Consider the following 22393-nt stretch of genomic DNA (forward strand, 5'->3'; position numbering starts at 1 on the left):
GGTCAGAGGACAACTTTCTGGAGTTGATTCTTCTATATTTTACAATCTCAGGTCTTCAGGCTTGATGGCAAATGCCCTTATCTGTTGAGCCACCTCACTGGCCGCCCCTTATATCTTCATTTAAATGATGAGCCTGTTGTGAAAATAATTGGATTAGGATTGGGCTATAGAGAATTTGAATACATTCTGTTTGTTTCATTTCCTCCAAGGGTCTGTCAGGGTTGACTGCACATCAAAATCTTTTCTGGAGCTCTTAATGAATCTACATGTTTGGGTGTCAAGATGACCCATTACAGTGCACATTCATGCATAAGGACGTATTACTGACATCCATTGCTAGCTGTCACTTATGTAAAAGTAATACTGTAATTGGAGGGTAGTAGTTAATAAGAGGGGAACCATATCCCTGGATATAGTTTCTGTCCTGGTTTTCCTCTAGTGCAGAATATTGAAGTCAAAGCCTCATGTATCCTAAGCAAGTGCATACTAGTTTTATGGACTTTATCTTAATGCATATCATTCTCCTAGGAGTATTTAAAAATTCATTTGACAAGACTTAAAAAAAAAAGAGAGAGAGAGACAGGGTCTCACTGTAGCTCTGGCTGGCCTGGAATTTGCTGTGTAGACCAAGCTGACCTCAACCTCACAGAGATCTGCCTGCCTCTGCCTCCTCAGTACAGGGATTAAAGGTGTACACCACCATGCCCATCTGGTAGTTCCTTCTTTGATATTGTCTGCAATACTGTTGATGATGTTCAGTGATTTCTTCCTTTGTGCTTTTAGACAGTGTGCTTCTCTGGATGGAGCACTGTGTTACCCATTTTCATGTGCAATAGGTTGATGCTGTTGTACCTTCTCACAGGAACCCTCCTACCCCTTTCCCTTTTGTGTACTGCTTTGGTTTCATGCATATATCCATCATATGTACCACAGCCCACTGAAATTAATTATTATGGGTTTCTTTTCCCCTAGTTTTTCAGGAAAAGTGTATACCAACTTAGTAGCAATGAGTTCTCAGTAATAAAGATGTTTGTTTTGAGACAGTTTCTCTCTATGTAGTCTTAACTATCTTGGAACAATGTATGTAGACCAGGCTGGCCTCAAGCTCACAGAGATCTGCCTACGTCTGCATCCTGAGTGCTGGGACTGAAGGGGTATACCTAGAACCTCCTGGCCTTCCTTTCTTTTTTGTTTTTTGTTGTTGCTTGTTTGTTTGTTTTTTGAGACAGGATCCCTTTATGTAGCCCTGGCTATCCTGGAACTTGCTTTGTAGACCAGGCTGACCTTGAACTCTAGAAACCCCTGTGCCTCTGCCTTCTAGTGCTGGGATTATAGGCATGCACCACCACCACCCAGCTAGAACTGGTTTTCTTATCAGTGGTTTCCATTCTCAAATTCAAGCATATACAGATTAAAAATCTTCCAAAAAAGAAAAGTTTCACATGCGTTGACACAGATTTTTCCTGGTCTTTATCCCCCAAACAACACAGCATGACAACTATTTGCATAGCTTTTATATTGCATCAGATATTGTAAGTATCCTAGAACTAATTGACAGTATGTAGGAGGACAGACAAATTATGTGCTAATAAACACCATTTCATAGAATGGATTTGAGCATCCTAGGGTTTTGGTGCCATGGGTAACATAGGAGTCAATCCACTACAGATACTAAGAGATAACTGTATATCCTGTTTTCCCCACGTCTAGTGAGTGACTTTCTAATTTTGTTTTCTGCCCAGTTCTATTCAAACCATTTACCCAGCTCCTCCTTCTTTGTTATTAACAGTAAGCTGCTGATGCAGAATACTTCATTGACTGTTCCAATTTTGGATGTTTTTTCCAGTCTCCGACTTGACTCAAACTTCCTGTCTGAGGTAGGAAAAATCCTGCTTTTCAGAAATAGGGAGAAATCATGTGCAATGAAAGAAAATAGTGCTTTGAAACCATTCTCACAAACTTAAGTATTATGTTCATGTGCAAACACACACCTGCGATAGGGATCATCACAGGTATCAAAACCAGGGCCTACCTCCCCAAATTCAAAACCTTCCTGCCTTCGCCTCCCCAGTGCTGGGATAATACATGTGTGTTCCAGGTCTGGCTTAAGCAATGCAATTTAGTTGGGTTTTTTTTTTCTTTTTTGTACTGTGCTGGTGATCAAACCCAGGGTCCCTCAAATGCTAGGTGTGGTGATATTTTGTTTATGATCTAACAGAGTGTAAAGCTAGACACACTAGTTAGCCAAAGAGGCCAAGCAGTGATGGTGCACATCCCAGTACTCGAGAGACAGCAGCAGACTCATCACTGTGAGAGTTCAGAGCCACCCTAGGCTACACGAGATTGAATCTGTCTAAAAGAGGAACAGAGCTCACACAAGGTGATCCCAGCACTTGGGATCCTACACCTTTAATCCCAGCACTAGAGAGGAATATAAGGTGGGAGGAGACAGGAGCTCAGGGCAGTTTGAGGTTTCAGAGAGAGAACATTAGGACTGAGAATTCTCGGAGACAGTATCACCCATTTGGTCTGAGGTAGGGAGGTAAGAGCTAGTGCTGACTACTTTGGCTTCCTTCCCTAATACCTGACTCTGGATTTTTATTATTAATACCAATTAGAATTTATGCTACAGCTAGGCAGTAGCTGAATCACATCCTCATTTCTTTTTGTTTTTGTTGTTTGTTTTTGTTTGTTTGTTTGTTTGTTTTGAGACAGGGTCTCACTGTGTGGAGCTTACTAGCAAGCTCCAGTGATATGCCTGTCTCCAAAGCACCAGTGCTAGGATTCCAAGTACTTAAAGCCATGCCTGGCTATTTGCATATGAGTTTTGGTGATCAAGCTCAGATGTCATGTGATGGCTGGGAATTTAGCTTAGTTGTAAAAAGCCTAGGATGTACAAATATGTGATCCCCATCACTACATAAGCTTGGTATTGCAGCATATATAGAAATAAGAGGCAGAGACTGTGTTAGAAAAGTCTTTGACATTTTTAATTGTGTTTGTAATTTGGGAGAAAATAATATGTTTTTCTTCCTAAACTACAAATAGGAAAATCAAGTATGAAAGGAATTTTCTAATTTTATCTGTTATTTATTGGATTAGAGTAGTGAAGGCTTTTGTGCTGTTTATATTTAGATCCGCCAGTTGGTGATGGGCAAGCTATCATCTGTCCGATTAGAGGATTTACCTGTGATAGTAAAGTTCATTCTTCATTCTGTAACAGACACCACATCACTTGAGGTATGCTACTATTTCCTATCAAGCTTACACTAAGATACATGGGTATACTATTTAAGAAGTTCAAGGTGCTATTTTCTGGTCCTAGACTAATTGATGCTGATTATTTCAGATAGCTGTTGAGAGAGAACACAGCTCAGTCTGGTTGATTACTAAGTATTGGCTACTGCAAAATGACATTTGCTATTTCTGTGAAGAAGCACTTCAAATGAATCAAAGGTTTAGGTTGTAACATTCTATATGTGCTTGAACTGTTCTTATTCAGTCTGCTGACATGCTTTTTGTTACAAGTCAAGTGTTTTCCTCGGTATTTTGGGGATGTTAAGGTTCCGTTGAGAAAATGGACTGTGCCTGTCCACTAAGAGTGAGCTGAATACATGGCTAATACTGACTTTCCATAGGTGATTTCTGAACTCCGGGAGAAGTTGAATGTGCAGCATTTTATTTTGCCGTCACGAGTTCAGGCTTCCCAAAGCAAGTTGAAAAGTAAAGGACTAGCAAGGTACAGAATAATTTGCAATTTTCATTCTTTTTCTTGCATAATCATAGGTTTCTCATTTTTATCCAGAAGGCAGCCTAGTTATTAGATCTTAATAAATGACAAATACTGGTATTAAGATTACCTTCACATCATGTAACATGACACAGTTTTCAATTGTGTGTGTGCTTTCCTAGCTATTCTGATCAATTCCACATAGTCCACAGTATAAGTTTTTCAGTAGTTTACAGATGAAGTTGGGGCTTCCTCCAAAACCTATGCTTAATAGTCAACAACTCAGATTTATAAGATCTCTGGTAAGTAGATGAAGTAATGTTTCCTGCTTTGCTGTTTGTAGCTCTTCAGGAAATCAAGAAAACAGTGATAAAGACTGTGTTATTCTTGTCTTCGATGTAATCAAGTCAGCCATTAGATATGAGAAAGCCATTTCAGAAGCTTGGATTAAGGTAAGGTCCTTGCAACTTTGTGTGTCAAAGTAATCCAAGAGTGTCATTAGTCAGTGACAGATATGTGAACTGGGATAAAATAAAAATCTAAAAATGTCATTCAAGTGTAAATGATATGATGGGATGATGAACCAGACATGAACAAGAATAACATGCTCCACTGATACATTATAATATTGTGGCCCTTGTTTTTCTAGGCAATTGAACGCATTGAGTCAGCCACTGAGCATAAGGTAATAGTCTTGTGCTTTGAAGTGAAAGTAGTTTGCATTGGCTGTTGTACTGTCCTTCTTTCTTTCTGTCTTTCCTGCAGTTATCCTTTTGTAGCTGCTCTGGCAATATTAGATATGTGGAGAAGACAACCCAGGAGGGGTGACTTGCTGAGTGATCTACTTTTACCCAATTCTGGAAATGAATTTAGCCTACAGTATTCAATGGGGGAATAGGAGGTTGTTCTATCCACATGAAGTTACAGTCAGAAGCAGTATCCCACCTGGGTCCCTGTGCCTATGGCTGGCCTACCTCCCCATCAAGCCAAGTTGTCAAGACAAGGGCATTCTCTGATTTTTCTTTGCCCTGAATAGGTTAATTAGAATAGGCGGGCAATGGTACTGTATCTATCACCCCCACCCCTAACTCTGTCTCTCTGTTTGTTTCTGCCTCTATGTATGTGTCTGTGTCACATTCTGCAGTCCATAATGACCTGGAACTCAGTGTGTTAAACTCAGGGTGATTCTCCTGCCTCAGCTTCCATGCTGGGAACACAAACATAAGCCACCATGCCTGACTTTCTTTTAGTCCTAGGGCCCTCCCCTGTGAAGAAGCTGTATATTTGTGCGTCTGAGTACTGATTGTTTCTTCTGAAGGTTTTGCTTGGGTTGGAATCTTGTCTTGGGAGATTTTTGTTAGTTGGGTGTTCAGTTATTAGATAACAATCTTGAAAGTTTCTATGATATAGAATAAATGATGAAAATAATCAAGTTTTTTGTGATAGATAGGGTCTCATCTAGCTCCCTTCAAACTCACTGGATAGCTGATATTGGCCTTGAACTCCTACATCTGCTCCAAGTGCTGGGATGCCAGGCATTAGCTACCATGATTTCCTTGAAAATAATTGTGGGGGTGGATGATAATCACATTATTGCCCAATTGTTTGATTTTTGTTGTTGTTGATGTTTTTCGAAACAGGGTTTTCCTGTGTAGCCCTGGCTGTCCAGGAACTCACTCTGCAGACCAGGGTGGCCTCGAACTCAGAGATCTGCCCCTTTCTCTGCCTCCCAAGTGCTGGGATTAAAGGTATATGCCACCATGCCCAGCCCATTTCTTTTGATAGTCTTATTATATAGGTTGGCTGTAGTTCACTCTGTACATTTTCCCCTGTTGTCATAAACATTATGTGTGCTTGTATTTATTTATTTACTTATTGCATAGATAATACATGCTAATAAATTGGAAAATATATATAAATTATAAATGTGGCCAAGTGGTGGCCCTCGCCTTTAATCCCAGCACTCGGAAGGCAGAAGCAGTCGGATCTCTGTGAGTTGGAGGCCAGTCTAGTCTACAAAGAGGAACCCTGTCTTAAGAAAAACAAACTAAGCAAAATTACATAAATGAAAAAAACTAGATTTCCTTTGCTTCCATTCCTTACAGATATTTTTTTCAGTTTTAAAAAATGTTTTTTAAAAGCTGTGTGGTGGTGGCGCACGCCTTTAACCCTAACATTCGGTAGGCAGAGGCAGGTGGATCTCAGTGAGTTTGAGGCTAACCTGGTCTAGAAAGGGAGTTTCAGGACAGCCAGGACTGTTACACAGAGAAACCCTGTCTTGAAAAACAAAAACAAAAAGTAGTGGTACTAAGCCTTTTTAAAAAAGTTATTTTTAAAATTTTATCTGTGTGTGCACCTGCATGTGCGTGTGCACTCTTGCACATGTGTTCAGGTGTCTAGAGGCAGGAAGAGTGCAGTGGGTCTCTGGAGATGGAGTTACGGGAAGCTATGAGCCACCCACATGGGTGTTGTGAACCGAGCCCTGGTTCCCTAGAGCAGCAGAAGTGCTTTTAACCCCTGAGCTGTCTCTATCCCCTTTGTAAATGTTTTTATCTTTTTGTACAAGCTGTATGTGTATACAAACACGGGCATACTCCTCTACCAATGAATATGGGCAAACATATTTCTGTAATTTTTATAGTCTGTCTTTACAATATTGGATCCTTCTGTGGTTAGTGTTTTGCAGGTTCCTTGTTTTTCACTTCACCATATGTCACCATGTATCAGAAATGACTTCCTCTGTCAAAAAAATGGGTTAGCTGAGACGGTTGGTGGTGGCACAAGCCTTTAATCCCAGCACTCTAGAGGCAGAGGCAGCAGGTCTCTGAGTTCAAGGGCAGCTTGAACTCTACAAAGTGAGTTCTAGGACAGCCAGGACTACACAAAGAAACCCAGTTCTGAAAACAAAACAAACAAACAAACAAAAACCCAAACAAAAAAATGGGGTCTTATATTGGTTTTTGTGGCTCTGTTATATTTTTCAAAAACAATTATAATTTATTTAACCATCATATATTGATAAACATGTATAGTCTTTCTTTTCATAAATCAATTTTCCTAATTATGAAAGTATATAATTTAGTTGGCAAGTGATTTCATCTATTTTTTTGACAAATGTAAAGATGACTAAAATTCTATTTTTTTTTTTCCCTGAGACAGCTTTGGAGCCTGTCCTAGCACTTGTTCTGTAGACCAGGATGAGCCTCGAACTCAAAGAGATCCACCTTCCTCTTCCTCCCCAGTGCTGGGATTAAAAGCAGTGCCACCACTGCCTGGCTTTGAAATTCTATTTTAATATCACCTCTCTTAATATTCTGATATTTTCTTATGAAAGACCAAAGGTTAATAAATAGTTGTGTCACTTTATTTCTCTGAAAGGTATTTCTGGATTTTGCAAGAGTGTGTAAGCTCCATGGGTGTAGAGTGAGGCAGCAAGTGCCAGCTTGTGCTTTAGTGGGAAATAGTTGAGCTGCAGCTCTGGTGTGTTGAGCAGCTTCTGTTGCTCTCTGACAGGCATTGGATGTGGCGATGCTGCTCATCATCTACAGCACCAGCACGCAGACGAAGAAGGGCATTGAAAAGGTGCTGAGGAACAAGGTTCAGTCCGGCTGCATTCAAGAACAGCTACTCGACAGTACGTTCTCCACACATTACTTGGTAAGTGTGCAGCATGCAGATGGAGAGATGCTGAGAGGATGACATTTTTGTCATTTTCTGTGCCATGTGGAAGTCCCATAACACCTTTCTTAGTATTGATCTTTGAAGGGAGCTCAACATAGTTGAGGGCAGCGAAATAATTGCTTTGTTAGATTGAGATGATGATATTAATAAGCCAACCTAAGATTGACTTTCACACCGTCAAAAAGTTAACAAAGGAACTAGAGTTATTGGTGGTTGTGAAATGGGTGCTGGAAATCAAACTTGTTGGCAAAATACCAAGTACTCTTCACTGCTGAGCCATCTGTCTAGCCTCAATATAATTTTTTAATGTGTTTTGATTTTTGTTTTTTTGTTTATTTTAGAGAGAGTCTCATTATGTAGTCTTGGCTGGTCTGAAACTTGGTGTGTAGACCAGGCTGCCCTTGAATCATAAAGACCCACCTGCTTCTTTTTCCATAGTTTACTACCACACCTTGTGTTTTGTTTATTTCTTTGGTTTGATTTTTTTTTTTTTTGAAATGGCAATATCTATAAAGAAGATGGAATTACTAATGTTACTTACTTTTGGTCCCTTAATGTCTATCTGTCTGTCTGTATTATATTATTGGTGGGACCTGGTCACTTCTCTTTCTATAACAGTTGTTCAGAGAACTTAGTTTGGGAGCATGGCAGGTAACTGAGTCGGTAAAGTGCTTGCCACACAATCATGAAGACCTGAATTTGATCCCCAGAACCCACAAAAAACGTGGAACATGGCACATTTATAATCCCAGTGCTGGGGAGGTAGAAATAAGCAGGATCCTAAGATTCACTGGTCAGCCAATATAGCATTTGTTGAGGCCCAGTTCCAAGTGAGAGGCTGTATCCCAAAAGCAAACAAACAAACAAAAACCAAGATGGATGATTCCTGCAAACAACTTCTGAGGTTGACTCCTGCCCTCCACATGCACTGGCATGAATGGTCATCAGCACATATTTAGACCTGCACTTAGATGAACACACACACACATGCATCTACATGCATGCACCTACATGCGTGCTCACCCACACATACGGAATTCAATTTAGGTAGCATTGAATGTTATAGACTGAATTTAAATCATAACAGAAACAGGAGGCATATGAGTGAGTAAAGAAACTGCAATCTATTCAGTCTGGTTTGTAGTTCTAAATTGAATAAATTGAATTGAATATTAAACTTATTTAATTATTTTGAATTTTAAGGTCAAGTTGTTACCCACTTATGGAATCTGATTCTGAGAGGAAAATCATAATGGTGAAAATTATTTGGGGTATAATTAAGATTAAGATTCCTTAAAGTTGCTGTATATGGATGCTCACACTAGCATTTGGGATGTGGAAGGCAGAAAGATCAGAATTCAAGTCCATCTTGTAACTACAACATTTGAAGCCATCTGCAGTATCCACCAAAAGAAAGTATTGTTGTTTTAAGCTAAAGTGAGAATTGGGGTTGGAGATGTAATTCAGTGGTAGAGTGTTTGTCTAGCTTGTTCCAGTTTCTGGGTTCAGTGCTGAGCAGTAAAGATAAAAGGCAGTGTTTGAGAGCAGGAGATGACTTGAGACCCCCAACAGGTTCTTTGGTGACAGTAGTGGATTTTAGCACATTTAGTTCTATGACACTAGTCTTTTTTCTTCCTTCCTCTTTCAGGTTCTTAAGGATATTTGCCCATCCATTCTTTTACTGGCTCAGACTTTGTTTCACTCTCAAGACCAGAGGATAATTTTGTTTGGCAGTCTCCTATACAAATATGCTTTTAAAGTTTTTGATACTTATTGCCAGCAGGTATGTTGAAACATTTATTTGGGTAAGGAAGAAGTAAGGATGTGGAAAGATATAATGTCAAATAAATTGGATGTGCTTTGATGTATATTCTGGATGATTAGATGATACTAAGGGAGAAATTACTTTGAGCAACTTAATTAAAATTTAACTCAGATAAAAATTCACATGACTACACCAAGGAGCAAATTCAGGTTTTGATGGAGCCTACTGATACATTACTGAAAGTAGGTGAAGAGTATTGATCCTAGTACTTGAGAGACAGGAGATTTACAAGTTTGAAGTCAGTGTGGGCCAGGGAGTAAGGTCCAGGGAGTCAGGATGGTAGTGTACTTAGCTAGTGTGACTACAGGTCTTCTGAAGCCAATACTCATGGCAGTTAGATAAAAAGTAGTAAGGTGGAAGTTAGAAAGGACTTAGAGGACAACATGGAAACTCATAACTGTCTGTAGCTCCGGTTCCAGGGGATCCAACACCTTTATATGGGTATACATATAGTCAAAACACAGAGGCACATGAAATAAAAATAAATAATTAAAAAAAATTTATTTTTTAAATAGGCCTCAGGCATGAACCTGTTAGAATGGCATGTCCTATTTTTATTTCACACTGTCCTGTTAATCTCCCTGTATAGGAAGTGGTTGGTGCCCTAGTAACACACGTCTGCAGTGGGAACGAGGCTGAAGTTGATACTGCATTGGATGTCCTCCTTGAGCTGATTGTACTAAACCCCTCTGCTATGAGGCTGAATGCTGTTTTTGTTAAGGTATTGTCTGTACTGCCAAATACTGAATCGTTCTCTGTTTCCTGCAGTATCTCAGAGTTACTGCTCCCTGTTAGTTATCAAAAACTTGTTTCATATTCTTTAGATACTGGGCACTGTAAATGTAGGAGGGATGTATATGAGTAAAAAGGTAGATAACAGGTAAGTTATCAGTGTATTATGCATATAGATGTAAAGATGCATCATATTTGTGTACTAATTTATTCAGAAACACTAAACTGTGGTAGGAAGGCTGGTCTTTGCCTTTGATGTTAAGAGTGTAAGAAGTACAAGCAAGTCATCTATACATACCTGGTCACCACTGACACTTGCAATATTTGTCTGATACTGACTTAACCCACTTAATATAATGATCATTTCCATTTTTCTGCAAACAACATAACTTTGTTCCTACTTACGCCTGAAGAAATTCTATTATGTGTTCACCACATTTCTCACTGTTCATGAACAGCTAGGTTATTTATAAAACTTAACTATCGCATATATGCTGCAGTAAACATTGATGTGCGGATATCTTTCTTATCTGTTGACTTGGAATCCTGGAAAAACACCAGGAGTGGAATAGCTGGGCAGTTGTTCTTTTTAAAATGGAGGTGGGCAGGCTGGAGAGATGGCTCAGCAGTTAAAAGCAGAGGATCTGGGTTTGATTCCCAGTGCCTCCATATTGGTTCACAACAACCCATACTCCAGGGACAGGGAATGCAATGCCCTTCTCTAACTTCCTTGGGTACCAACCATGCATGTTGTGCATTATATGTATGCAAGTAAAATACTCACACAAAATGAATAAACCAAGTGTTTAGAAGTATAAGAAAGAGAAATATTAGCTAATGAACTCATTTTGGATATTTTCCCCTCTTCATAGGGAATTTTAGATTATTTGGAGAATATGTCCCCTCAGCAAATACGAAAAATCTTCTGTATTCTCAGCACACTAGCATTTAGCCAACAACAGCCTGGAACCAGCAACCATGTCCAGGTAAGAGGCCATGTTTTAAGAAAGAATGTTTTAAAGCTCTTTATTTGAAATTTGCCATACTAAGTTACTCCAGCCTATGGAGTAGTAGAGACAGTGCCTGGTCTACATAGTGAGTTTTAGGACAGCCAAGTATAAAATAAAGAGACCCAATCTCAAAATTTAAAAATAAAAATGAAAAGAATATTAGTACCTAGCCAGCCTGTGCTACATAGCTATTTCCAAGTGAGTCCCTAGTGAGACTCTGCATAATAAAAACAAAACAAAAGAAAAAAAAAAACAAACAAAGAATAAAACAACAACACCTGGGAGTGGTGGTTCATGTCTTTAATACCAGCACTTGGGAGGCAGAAGCAGGTGGATGTCTATGAGTTTGAGTCAACCTGATCTTCACAATAAATTCCAGCCTGCTAGATCCTAGAAAATAAAAACAGTGAAAAAAATCTTTGTCTGTTGGATTAGAGGTGGGTCTGTAATCAGCCAAACGTGAGATGCCTTTCAGGTTTTGTATAGAGTATTGTGGAGTCACCAAATGTCTGAGCTAAACTTCACCTAGACTTGCTTTCATTGTAGTCACTAATTACTGAAGAAAGCTAAGCAAAGGAAGTAAAATATGAGCAAAGCCTTTTGGGTTAGGATCATAACGCACACCTCTTGGAGCTATAGTGCCACCTTGTGGCACTAATCCACACTGGGCTGTGGTGTGGAACAACGGCACCTTGTTTTAATTTAAAAGTTGTTTGGCTCGGTGATACATGTGCAGAATTCATAGTGTGTAGAGAGGTGTGCGGTGAACAGTAACTCCTTCTTGCCTCTTGAGGCCACCAGTGTCACTAGTTTAGAACTTTCTGCAGGGCCTCTCTATTCTGCTTTCCCTTTCTGGTGTTGTACCCTGTTTTCTTATTTAGCAAAGTATTTGGGAATTGTTTCATAGAAATAATACAAAATTATTTCATTATTTTGTTTTTGAATTGACAAAATTTTGAAATGACAAAATTCATCATTTTCTTTCTTTTTGGTCTTTTGAGACAGGGTTTCTCTGGGTAGTCCTGGGTGGCTGTCCTGGAATTCACTCTGTAGACCAAGCAGGCCATGAACTCCAGAGATCTGCCTGCCTCTGCCCCCTGAGTTCTGGGATTAAAGGCTTGTGCCACCACTGCCCAACCATTTTCATTATTTTTAAACATATCAGTGGCATTGAGAATGTTCACAATGTGCAAATACAACCACTGTCCATTTTCAGAATGCTTTCATTATTCTGAATAGAAAAGTACTCAATGTGCGATAATTCATCTCCTCCCCACCCCGCTGGGGCCTGGTAATCTCCAGTCTGTTCTCCTTTTCTGGGTACTGACATTATGTAGATGCTTATAGTATTTATATTTGTCTTTTTTCCACTCAGTGTTCTCAGTGTTACAGAATGTGTCAGACCTTCATTCCTACTGTAACTGAACAGTCCATTTTATCTATTTCTTAGTTTTGTTCTTTCACTTATCCAAGGATGAACGTGAGTGTGTTACCTTCAGTTGTTTGAACAATGCTATAATGATCATTTGTGTGTGTTTGAGCCTCAGTTTCAGCTATACAGTATGCACTTAGGGATAGCATTGCTGAGTTATTTGGCGATTCTGTTTAACAATTTGAGAAGCCACCAAAAATTTTCAGAGCACCTGCACTATTTTACATTCTTACTTTGAAAGTATGACATTTCCTATTTCTCAAAAAAAAAAAAAAAAAAAAAAAAATTGCTACAATTTTGACAAGGATTGCATTAAGTTCCTGAACAATGTTGTCATCTGTAATCGAACTTTCTTTGGACTGCCAGCTCCCAAATAATGACACAGAGACTTCTTATTAGTTATGAATGCTTGGCCTAGCTAGCTCTTTTAAATTAACCTGTTTATATTAAATCTACGTTCTGCCACATTATTTCCATACTGTATGTATGACTTCCTCCATGTTTTGCTGGCAAAGTCCTACCTCTCTTCTTCCCAGAGTTCCTCTCTCTGCCTGGAAGTCTTGCCTATGCTCTCCTGCCTAGCTAGCTATTGGCTATTCAGCTCTTTATCAAACCACTGGTCTTGCCCCGCCGCCACACCAGCCCCAGTTAACACACAGAGACTCTGTATTTGATATTATGCTGTTGGCCAGGTGCTAGTTTCTTATCGGCTAGCTCTGTCTTAATTATTAGCCCATTTCTATGTATTTCCACGTAGTCTTACCGAGAGCGGAGGAATGGCGGTTCTGTTCTCTCTAGACTCTCCATCTTGACGCCTCCTTCCTACTTCCTATTTCCTCCTTGTCTCCTAGTCCCTCCTATCTTCCTTTCCTATTGGCCAACAGTGCTTTATTCATTAACCAGTATGAAAAACATATACAGAATGACATCTCCCATCATCTCCTCTTTTCTGTCTAAATAAAAAAGGTTTTAACCTTAAAATAGCAAAATATATAATACAACAGTTATCATATAAGAATCAGTTAACAATATTTAGTCCATTAACACTTAGCAAGATTTGAAGAAACTATTCTATCATCTATCCTACATTTGTGAGTCTAAAGTCCTATATGTAACTTATCTTTAATCCTAACTAAGGAAAACTATAACCATAACTGTCTTCAACTCCTTCAAAGACCACAGAAGGATAGTATATAAACTCTAGAAATGACAGAGACAACTCACTGCCTGGTCACCCGAAGTTCTTTTGTAATCTTCCATCTTCAGCCCATAGGCCATAGTGTGTCTGGCAGACTCTTCAGCAAAGCAGGAAACTTTAAACTGTCTTCTTGTATTGGCAGTTTGTCAGTCACTTTTCTCTGTGTCCTACAGACTGTCTGGCAGACTCTTCCATGAAGCAGGAACTCTGTAGCAATGTCCATCTTCAATCAGCAGTCACTTTTCTGTGGGTCCTGCATGTCCAGTTTATATAGCACAAAGTCAAACAATCCAGACAAGAGCAGTATCTTGTCCACATGGCTAATCTTGCCATATTGAAAGCAAACTTCATAATGCATTTCTTCGATGTCCATCTTCCATCTTCCTTTCTGGTGCAGGTGGTATTGCCAAGAGCAATTATGTCTCACTGTCACGAAAACCCTAAACCATTTTAAATGCCATATTCTGTAGGTCTTTGAAAGTTTTGAAGAATGCCTATCCATCTCAAATACATCTCTATATATCTAGAAAACCTAACTCACCTAGCTATAACTTTTGACTATTATAGGTAACTATCTAAAATCTGTACTACATTATACAATACATTTCTGAATGAACTATATAAACACAATACCTAAACAAAAGGAGAAATATACACATCACAAAATTGACCTTAAATTTTATCAATAAATGAAAATCTGTTCCAAAACAAAGTAGTCATATCTATACCATAATTCCCTTTTTACCTTTAAAAGAATTGGCTGTGATCATTAACCATTTATAACCAACCCCAATTAAATGAAAACAAACATTTAAAAACAGTATTTGGGAATTTGGGCGTCGTTCTTTCCAAACTACTTCCTGCTGATAGGGGGCGCTGTCATGGGGGATCCTAAGAAGATGCAGATATCCTGGCTGTAGTCTGCAAGGCTGCCTTGTTCAAACTGTTTTGAATGTTGGATCACCAGGAACTCTGTTTCAGGGGGTCTGGCTTGATCAAACCACATTAGTCTGGAAGGAATCCACAGCTTTTTATTTCCTGTTGAAACAAAAATAGAAATCCTTTTCCCCAGTAACTTGTCCTTGAACTTAAATTTTTGAGTCAAAGCATTTTTAAAATATATAAATTGAATTAATTCAGCAGCATTTGTTTTAACAGTTGTTTCCTCAGCAGTCAAACAATACAAAGACAATATAATACCATACAGTAACCAGATTCTCTCTGAGCTTTTCATCTTTACGTGGCTTTATTATTACTCTGTTTATTTTACTTATTTTTCATTTTTTGACATAGGGTTTCACTGTGTAACTGTTATCTGTCCTGGAATTTACTCTGCATACCAGGTTTACTTTGCAAATCAAAGAGATCTGCTTGCCTCCATCTCTTGAGTGCTGGGATTAAAGGCGCATGCCACCACACCCAGCTCCTCTCTGTCTTTTTAAAACCATTTTTTTTTCCCCAAGCCTACGTATTTTTTAAAACACATTGTAAACCTTTAGAGGTTTTTCTTCATGTGAATCTGTCTTTACTGTACCAATCAGAAGGTGCCTTGGTGGAGATAATTTTTTACAGTGTACAAAAGGATTATCCCAGAGCAGTAATCTTACAGTATTAAATTCTCCAATTCTAGAACATGGAATATCTTTTCATTATTTAGTTCATTCATTTCTTTCAGCAGTATTGCTATATGTTGTTGAGACTGGCCTCAAACTCAAGTTCTGTTTATAGAGTTATGGCCCTATACCCAGCTAGTGTGTTTTATAGATTTTAATATGTAAATATTTTGTTTCCCTGGTTAAATTTATTTCTAAATGGTTTATTGTGGTCCACCAAATTGTCTAGTGGGTCACTTGCTACCAAGCAAATGAGAGTACACACTGCTAAAATTGGTCCTCTGACTTCCATACCTGCACATACCTGAGGTACCCCTCCACAAATAAAGTTAACATATTTAAAAATAGTTTATTGTATCTCATTACTTTAGTTGTGCAGTCATCACAGTAATTTTCATGTCCTAGATCAGCTGCCATGTTAGTACTAACAACTGTTGTTGAAATCACCTGCCTCTGTCTCCCAAGTGCTGAGATTAAAGGCGTGTACCAACACTGCTTGGCCGACTTTCTTTCCATCTTCCACATGAGACTTAGAGAATGGAATTTAGCTGCAATACATATGTTCTCCTGTGTCACCCCAGCCTCTTCTTTCTCTGTCCCGATCACATTTCAGGATGAAATGCACCTGGTGATTCGGAAGTGGCTCTCCAGCACTGTGTTCAAGTACAGACTCATCGGAATCATTGGTGCAGTCACCATGGCTGGCGTCATGGCAGAAGACAGGTACTCAAGAAGAGTCTGTGTGCCTCAACATCAGCTAAGTCAGGGTGCCACCCTACAAACAAGTTGAAGTGTATAGCCATTATCTTTTGTTTTTGTTTTTCGAGACAGGGTTTCTCTGTGTAGCTTTGTAGACCAGGCTGGGCTCGAACTCTGCCTGCCTCCCAAGTGCAAGGATTAAAGGCGTGTACCAACACCTGGCACAGCCATTATCTTGATAGAGGCATTAAAGTAAACATGGTTTCTTTTTCATATTCTCTTCTAATCTTTTTAAATTTATTTATATTATTTTTAATTATGTTTTTGTAGACTGGTATATGCAAATGAGTGTGGGTACCTATGGAGGACAGAGGTGTCAGATCCTCTTGGAGTTGGAATTACAGGCAGATAGATGGTAGCTGCCTAAGGTGGGGAATTTAACTCAGGCCCTCTGCAAGAGCAACACACACACTCTTAACTACTGGACCTTTTCTCTAGTTTTTTGAGACAAGGTTTCTCTGTGTAGCTTTGGAGCCTGTCCTGGAACTCGCTCTGTAGACCAGGCTGGCCTCCAATTCACAGAGATCCACCTGCCTCTGCCTCAAAAGTGCTGTGATTAAAAGCATGTGCCACCACCGTCTGGCTCCATTTTTTTTTTTTTTTTTTTATAGATTTACATCATTGTTATTAATTATAGTGTTGCCTGGAGCTACTGTGGTGGAAATCTTTCCACAGAGGCTAACTTTGGTCCTCCTGAAATTTATTGTTTAGAGTCTGTTTCTGACCTAGGCTCTCTATTGAGGTATTGATCCTGTCTAGAGCTTCATATTTGGTATAAATGTAGTTACTTTGTAGGTTTCTCACTTGCTCTTAGATGCCTCAGTTGCAGCATCTAAAGAAGTATCAGAGCTGGGGCTTCATGTATGTCATTTTAATCTGACAGTCCAGTCCAGTTCATGCTTCTTAGTAATGATTTTTCAGGAGTTCCTAAGAGCTCAGGAAACACTCTTAAAATCAACATATAGCTAGAAGAAGGGAAGTAAAACAATATGAAGACACTACTGAGTACTGGTTAAGAGTTTATTCACTTATTGGGACTGCATTGGCCCATTCGTCCCTTAATAGGCACAGTCTTATGTTAGTGTCCAGCTATATGCATGGTTTCCTTAATTACCTAGCAGAGAATTCCACTTCTCTGTTTAACGCAAGCAATTACAAAGTGGTTTCTTCTATGCATTGTTGCAAAGCCCTTTGAGGGTCTGCTGACCACTCTGTTATGACCTGGACCAGCAAAACATTTCTGTGTTTGCTGTTTTCATTGTATATTTGATTTTCTTGAATCAAATACTGTGTATAACAGGGCTTAGTATTTCAGGTTGCATATGTTGTGAACAGAAATAAAAACAGTAAATGCTTTTTTAAAATCACCATTTCAACAACAAATAAGTGTTCTCTTAAAAAAGTTTATTCACTGATCCATACTGTTTGTCTGCCTGGCTTCAATATTAGTTAAATGACCTTGGGCAAGTTACTCTGCTTCTGCCTTTGTAATGCTAACTGTGAAATGCTTATTGTATTTACTTTGTAGAATTAGTGAGAGTATTCAGTGCCTAGGGCAATGCCCAGAACATTGTACATACTGAAGAAATGTTTTATTTAGCTGGACACATGGAAGGAGGTGAACTTGATGCCTGGAATTCAAAGCTGACTTGGGTAACATGGTCAGATTACCATCTGAAAACAAAAATTCTCTTATCACTACTGATTTAGTATACCCTTAAAAATACATATAAGTTCGTTTGTAAAACCCTCAGAATTCTAGGTGCTGAGGCAGAGTGATCACTTGCACACTGGAGTTTGACATAAGCCTGGCAACTTAGTGTGACCCTGTCTCAAAAAAAGGGGACAACCATGCTTTACTACATGTAAACCTACATTTTATATGAACAAAATAGATAGTTCTTCATATCTTCATGAAATTTTACCCCTGTTCTTGTCTGAAAGAAGACAGGACTCTTACAATTTCTTCCAGTCATTATAAAACATTACAAACATGAAACTAAAATTCCTTGTTTCTAGAAGTATACCATCTAATTCAACCCAGAGGAGAGCTGATGTGAGCAGTGAATGGTGTACACAGGTAAGTTTCTATAACATAGTCATATGTGTTTGCCAGTACTCAGGGCTTGCTGCTTGTCACTGTTGTTTTACCAGAAGTAGCATGGGTTCTCTTTACTTCCGCAATGCTGGGATGGAGCCTCGTGTATACGAGGCAAACATTACCACTGACCTTCATCTGTGGCTGGAGTATTTTGTATATTTTCTTTCAAAAATGTCTTCAAGTAATTATTTATTTTTAAAGATAAGGTCTTGTTATGTTGCCCTAGGCCTGGGATTAACTGTGTAGACCAAACTGCCCTTAAACTTGCTGGGACCCTCCTGTCGCTGCATCCTAATTGCTAGGATGAGATACCATACCCTCCTTGTCATGGTAACGCTTCAGAAGTTCTTTCTAGGACCATATCAATGTTCTTCATCTTACTTGTATCTCTCCTCTCTCAATGTCCATAGTGAAGTCCGTCACTCCAGCTTTTGGTTTTGGTTTAGGATGTGAGATACACTTGGAAAGAGACAGACTAGAGAAGAGTCTCACAAATGCCTCACTGGAGTTTTAGCAGCAAGATTGGAGAGAGAACTTAATATTAAGTACAGAGACAAATTTAGGAAGGATTGGCAGCCCAAGAGTCACAGCTTTCTCTGTTCCAGGTGACTTCTCTGCTACAGCTGGTTCATTCTTGCACTGAGCATTCTCCTTGGGCCTCTTCTCTTTATTATGATGAATTTGCCAACCTGATCCAAGAAAGAAAGTTGGCTCCAAAAACCTTGGTAAGAACAGTGTCTTGTTTTGGGGGTGCCAGGTGGGAGCCAGTTGAGACAAGGTTTTATTGTGTAGCCCTGACTGACTAGAACTTTTATAAAAACCAGCTGCCCTTGAATTAGCTGTAGTCCTGTTTCTCTACCCCCAGTTTTGAGATGACTGATGTAAGCTGCCAATACCCCATTCCAGGTGTTTTTATTTTATTTTATTTTATTTTATTTTATTTTATTTTATTTTATGTGCATCAGTGTTTTGCCATGGGTTTCAGGTCCTCTGGAACTAGAGTTACAGACAATTGTGAGCTGCCATGTAGGTACTGGGAATTGAACCCTGGTCCTTCAGAAGAGCATTTAGTATTCTTAATCACTAAACCATCTCTCCAGCCCCAAAGTGCCTTTCCTTAAGGTAACAAAGGATCAGAGCTTCTTTGCAACACATTTAATTTTTCTCTCTGTTGCAATGTAAAAATAGACTGTGAGCCCTTGCTTTCTCGTTGGAAGGCTGTTCCACTGCACCCCATCTCAGGGCTCTCCTAAGGCCTCCTTCACCTAATCATGATCACAATTGTAAAATGACAAGAAGTTTGCTGGTGATAGACACTATTTGTGTGACAGCCCTGTTGTAAAGCACTTTTTGTGCATTTTCTCCTTTCTTCACAGTTGTGAAGGTCTGTTACTGTTTCCTTTTTAGAAATGAGGAGTCTGAGGTTTAGAAAGGTTAATGGCAGTTTATGTAGGGTTATAATAACAATATACCCCTCACTACACCATTCTTGTTTACACCCCGAAGGAATGGGTTGGGCAGACCATCTTTAATGATTTTCAAGATGCCTTTGTGGTAGACTTCTGTGCTGTTCCAGAAGGGTAAGTGCTGTTTACCTTCTGGGTTGACTATCACTTCAGTAGCTAATACAAACTTCACATTACCTTTGCCCTCAGGTCAAGTCTGCCCCTATAGCTTAACACCCCCACCAGCCCTAACCTGTACCCCAGCTGGAGAATTGCTAGAAAAACTTACTCTCTGTTTATAGTTCCTTCCCATAGTTGTTTTTACTTGAAGTCTGTTTGTTCTAGTGATTTCCCCTATAGATTTGTTTTCCTCCCGGTTGAGCATTAGATTTTGTGTCCTCTTCGCAGTGACTTTCCATTTCCTGTGAAAGCTCTCTATGGACTGGAAGAATACAGCACTCAGGATGGCATTGTCATCAACCTCCTACCACTGTTCTTTCAGGAATTTGCAGAAGATGTCAGTCAAGTGACTTCACAAGAATCAAGCCAAAAGTTACTTGTTTTCCATTTTGTTGGTATTTTGAGTGTTCATAGGGGATTCTATTGTTTTAAAATTCTCTTAATATTAATGAATGGATGAATTTACTTAATGTGTGTATGTACCTAAGTGCATGTATCTGTACCACATGTATGTAGGAGCCCATGGATGTTAGAAGAATATGTTGGCTCCCCTGGAACTGGAGTGATAGGCGGTTGTGAGCCACCATGTGGATTTTGGGAACTAAGTCTGGGTTCTCTGCAAGAGCAGTAAGCCATCTCTCACCAGTCCCATTTCATAGTTCTTTTAATGTTTGGAGTCCTTGCATCAAAGTGTTTCTTCCAAGGAATGTCTTATCTGGAGATATTAGAGGGATGTGGTCAGATGTCTTTTTTCTTGGTCCATAGGATTGAGATTTGTTTTGCCCATGACATTCAACACACACCACACTAGGCTATTTGCTGTTCTATGCCCCTTTTTTTCTTCCCACGAACATCCTTTGCTGCCTCTGCCTCCCTCTTTCCTACTTCAACCTCATACCCACCGTATATACCCTGTGCCTTCTTATACATTGTCATTGTTTACTGAGCATTCACTGAGTGCTTGCTGTTTTGTTTTATTTTAATTAGAAAAGTGGCTCCTATAGATTTAGATTAATATGACTGTGATACTAAGTATGGTTCCTGAGGTGGATTTTTCCTTCCCAGATCAATGTCTCCTTTGTGCCTGGCTTCCCATTTCCGGCTGCTGAGACTTTGTGTGGCAAGACAACATAATGGAAACTTGGATGAGATTGATGGTCTCTTAGGTATGGGGTGCAGTTTTTGGATCCTTTCCTTGTACTCTTTGGATAAAAGTAGGCATGGGCCAGGCCTGTACCTTGTATATGTGGGATGGAATTTTCTAAATGCATAAGCAAGAATTGCAGTAATAATGGAATTTCAGTCAAATGAACTTATGTGGAACCTGTCATTGTCTTTGTATTTGTTGCTGAATGCTGTATGGTAAACTTTTTCTGTTTTTGCCTCCCACTTGTATATATTTTCTGTTCATTAGTTTAAATCTGGGAGGGGTATAGCACTGTCACATAAATTTTGTGACCAATAGCCTTTATAGGAAGACTGCTTAGAAATTTGTCATGAACCATGACACTGTTTCCATGGGCCTGAGTTTTCTTTCCCTACATTACTCTGCTTTGTTTGGTTTGTCTCCAAAAGTCACTGTGTTGGTTTTTGCTTTGTATACATAAGCACATAGTAGAATTCATTTTAAGTCTTAAGAAGAGCTGTATGCTCTCTGTGGCTCCAGAAACCTCAGTTATATCCAGCAAAAATGGCCTTCCCCCTTTACCCTGTAGCCTTCCAGGCATATTTGCCTTTTATTAGTCCTGCTTCCAGCAGGCCTCCATAAGTGCCAAGACAGGGTAAAGAGGGTGGATGTATTCTTTTGACACTAATATGGAAGGGTTTTTGAGACAAAATAAAGCTTAGCTCTCAAATAGGTAGCAGCAGAGGCAGGACCATGTTCTTCTTCCTTGAGCTAAGGGGCTGTGGGCCATTTGTTCTTTCTTAGATTGTCCTCTGTTCCTCCCTGACCTGGAACCTGGAGAGAAACTGGAGTCCATGTCTGCTAAAGAACGCTCACTTATGTGTTCACTCACATTCCTTACTTTCAACTGGTTCAGAGAGGTGAGCAGAATTCCTGGGATGTTTCACTTACTGTTTGTAGTTTCTCTCAAAAGATAACTCTTTTTCTTGGCTCACATAAACTCGTGCATCTCTGGCAGACATATCCCACCCCTGCTGACCATCTGTACCTCCTGATGTCCTCAGTCAGAATACTTAGAACCCTCATTGTGTAGCTGGCTTTTCAGGCTGCCTGAATTCCCACTTCTCTATAGAGTGGCCACTCACTTCTGTGCTGGGAAGTCCTGTTCCTTTTGCCACAGGCCTCTGTTCACTCTTTGAACTCAGGGAGAAGTAGGTATGGTTTCCTCCCTTCAGAGTGTGTTTGAGGACATTGGAAATGGCGGTGTTTCATTGCTGCCTCTGCTGTTTGGTTGTATGGTACTTCACATTTATGCAATAGTTCCCACTTTATAGGCAAAGAAGTAAAAACTTAGAAAGGTTACTGACCCCACCAAAGGGACATGGGAAGTAAATAGAATAAGACTTGATTTGTTGAAGTACATGCTATCTGATATTCTTCCTAACTGCATAACAAGTGGTAAGCAGAAATAGGGTTAAAAATCAGGTTTCTTGCATTTTTGGCCCAGGGAGAACACTGCTATATTGCAGTCTGTGTTAGCTTTCTATCGCTGAGTCATAAT

At 39.5% G+C, this 22393-nt stretch overlaps 1 protein-coding gene across 2 annotated transcripts in view; it reads left to right on the top strand.

The window, feature by feature from the left end:
* The window catches only part of Fancd2 (FA complementation group D2), a 63248-nt gene that overhangs the window by 14104 nt on the left and 26751 nt on the right, over positions 1-22393 (top strand). For both annotated transcript variants that reach the window (XM_051203687.1, XM_051203686.1), the window contains 16 exons: positions 1790-1877; positions 3136-3240; positions 3639-3739; positions 4074-4182; positions 4380-4415; positions 7244-7387; positions 9060-9194; positions 9826-9957; positions 10841-10954; positions 15835-15944; positions 18000-18060; positions 18687-18806; positions 19588-19661; positions 19935-20078; positions 20772-20872; positions 21637-21752. In XM_051203687.1, coding sequence (XP_051059644.1) covers positions 1790-1877; positions 3136-3240; positions 3639-3739; positions 4074-4182; positions 4380-4415; positions 7244-7387; positions 9060-9194; positions 9826-9957; positions 10841-10954; positions 15835-15944; positions 18000-18060; positions 18687-18806; positions 19588-19661; positions 19935-20078; positions 20772-20872; positions 21637-21752 — 1690 coding nt within the window. The remainder of the gene's footprint in view (positions 1-1789; positions 1878-3135; positions 3241-3638; positions 3740-4073; positions 4183-4379; positions 4416-7243; positions 7388-9059; positions 9195-9825; positions 9958-10840; positions 10955-15834; positions 15945-17999; positions 18061-18686; positions 18807-19587; positions 19662-19934; positions 20079-20771; positions 20873-21636; positions 21753-22393) is intronic.

This window comes from Phodopus roborovskii, unplaced genomic scaffold (genome assembly GCF_943737965.1).
Source record: "Phodopus roborovskii unplaced genomic scaffold, PHOROB, whole genome shotgun sequence".
Lineage (NCBI taxonomy): Eukaryota > Metazoa > Chordata > Mammalia > Rodentia > Cricetidae > Phodopus > Phodopus roborovskii.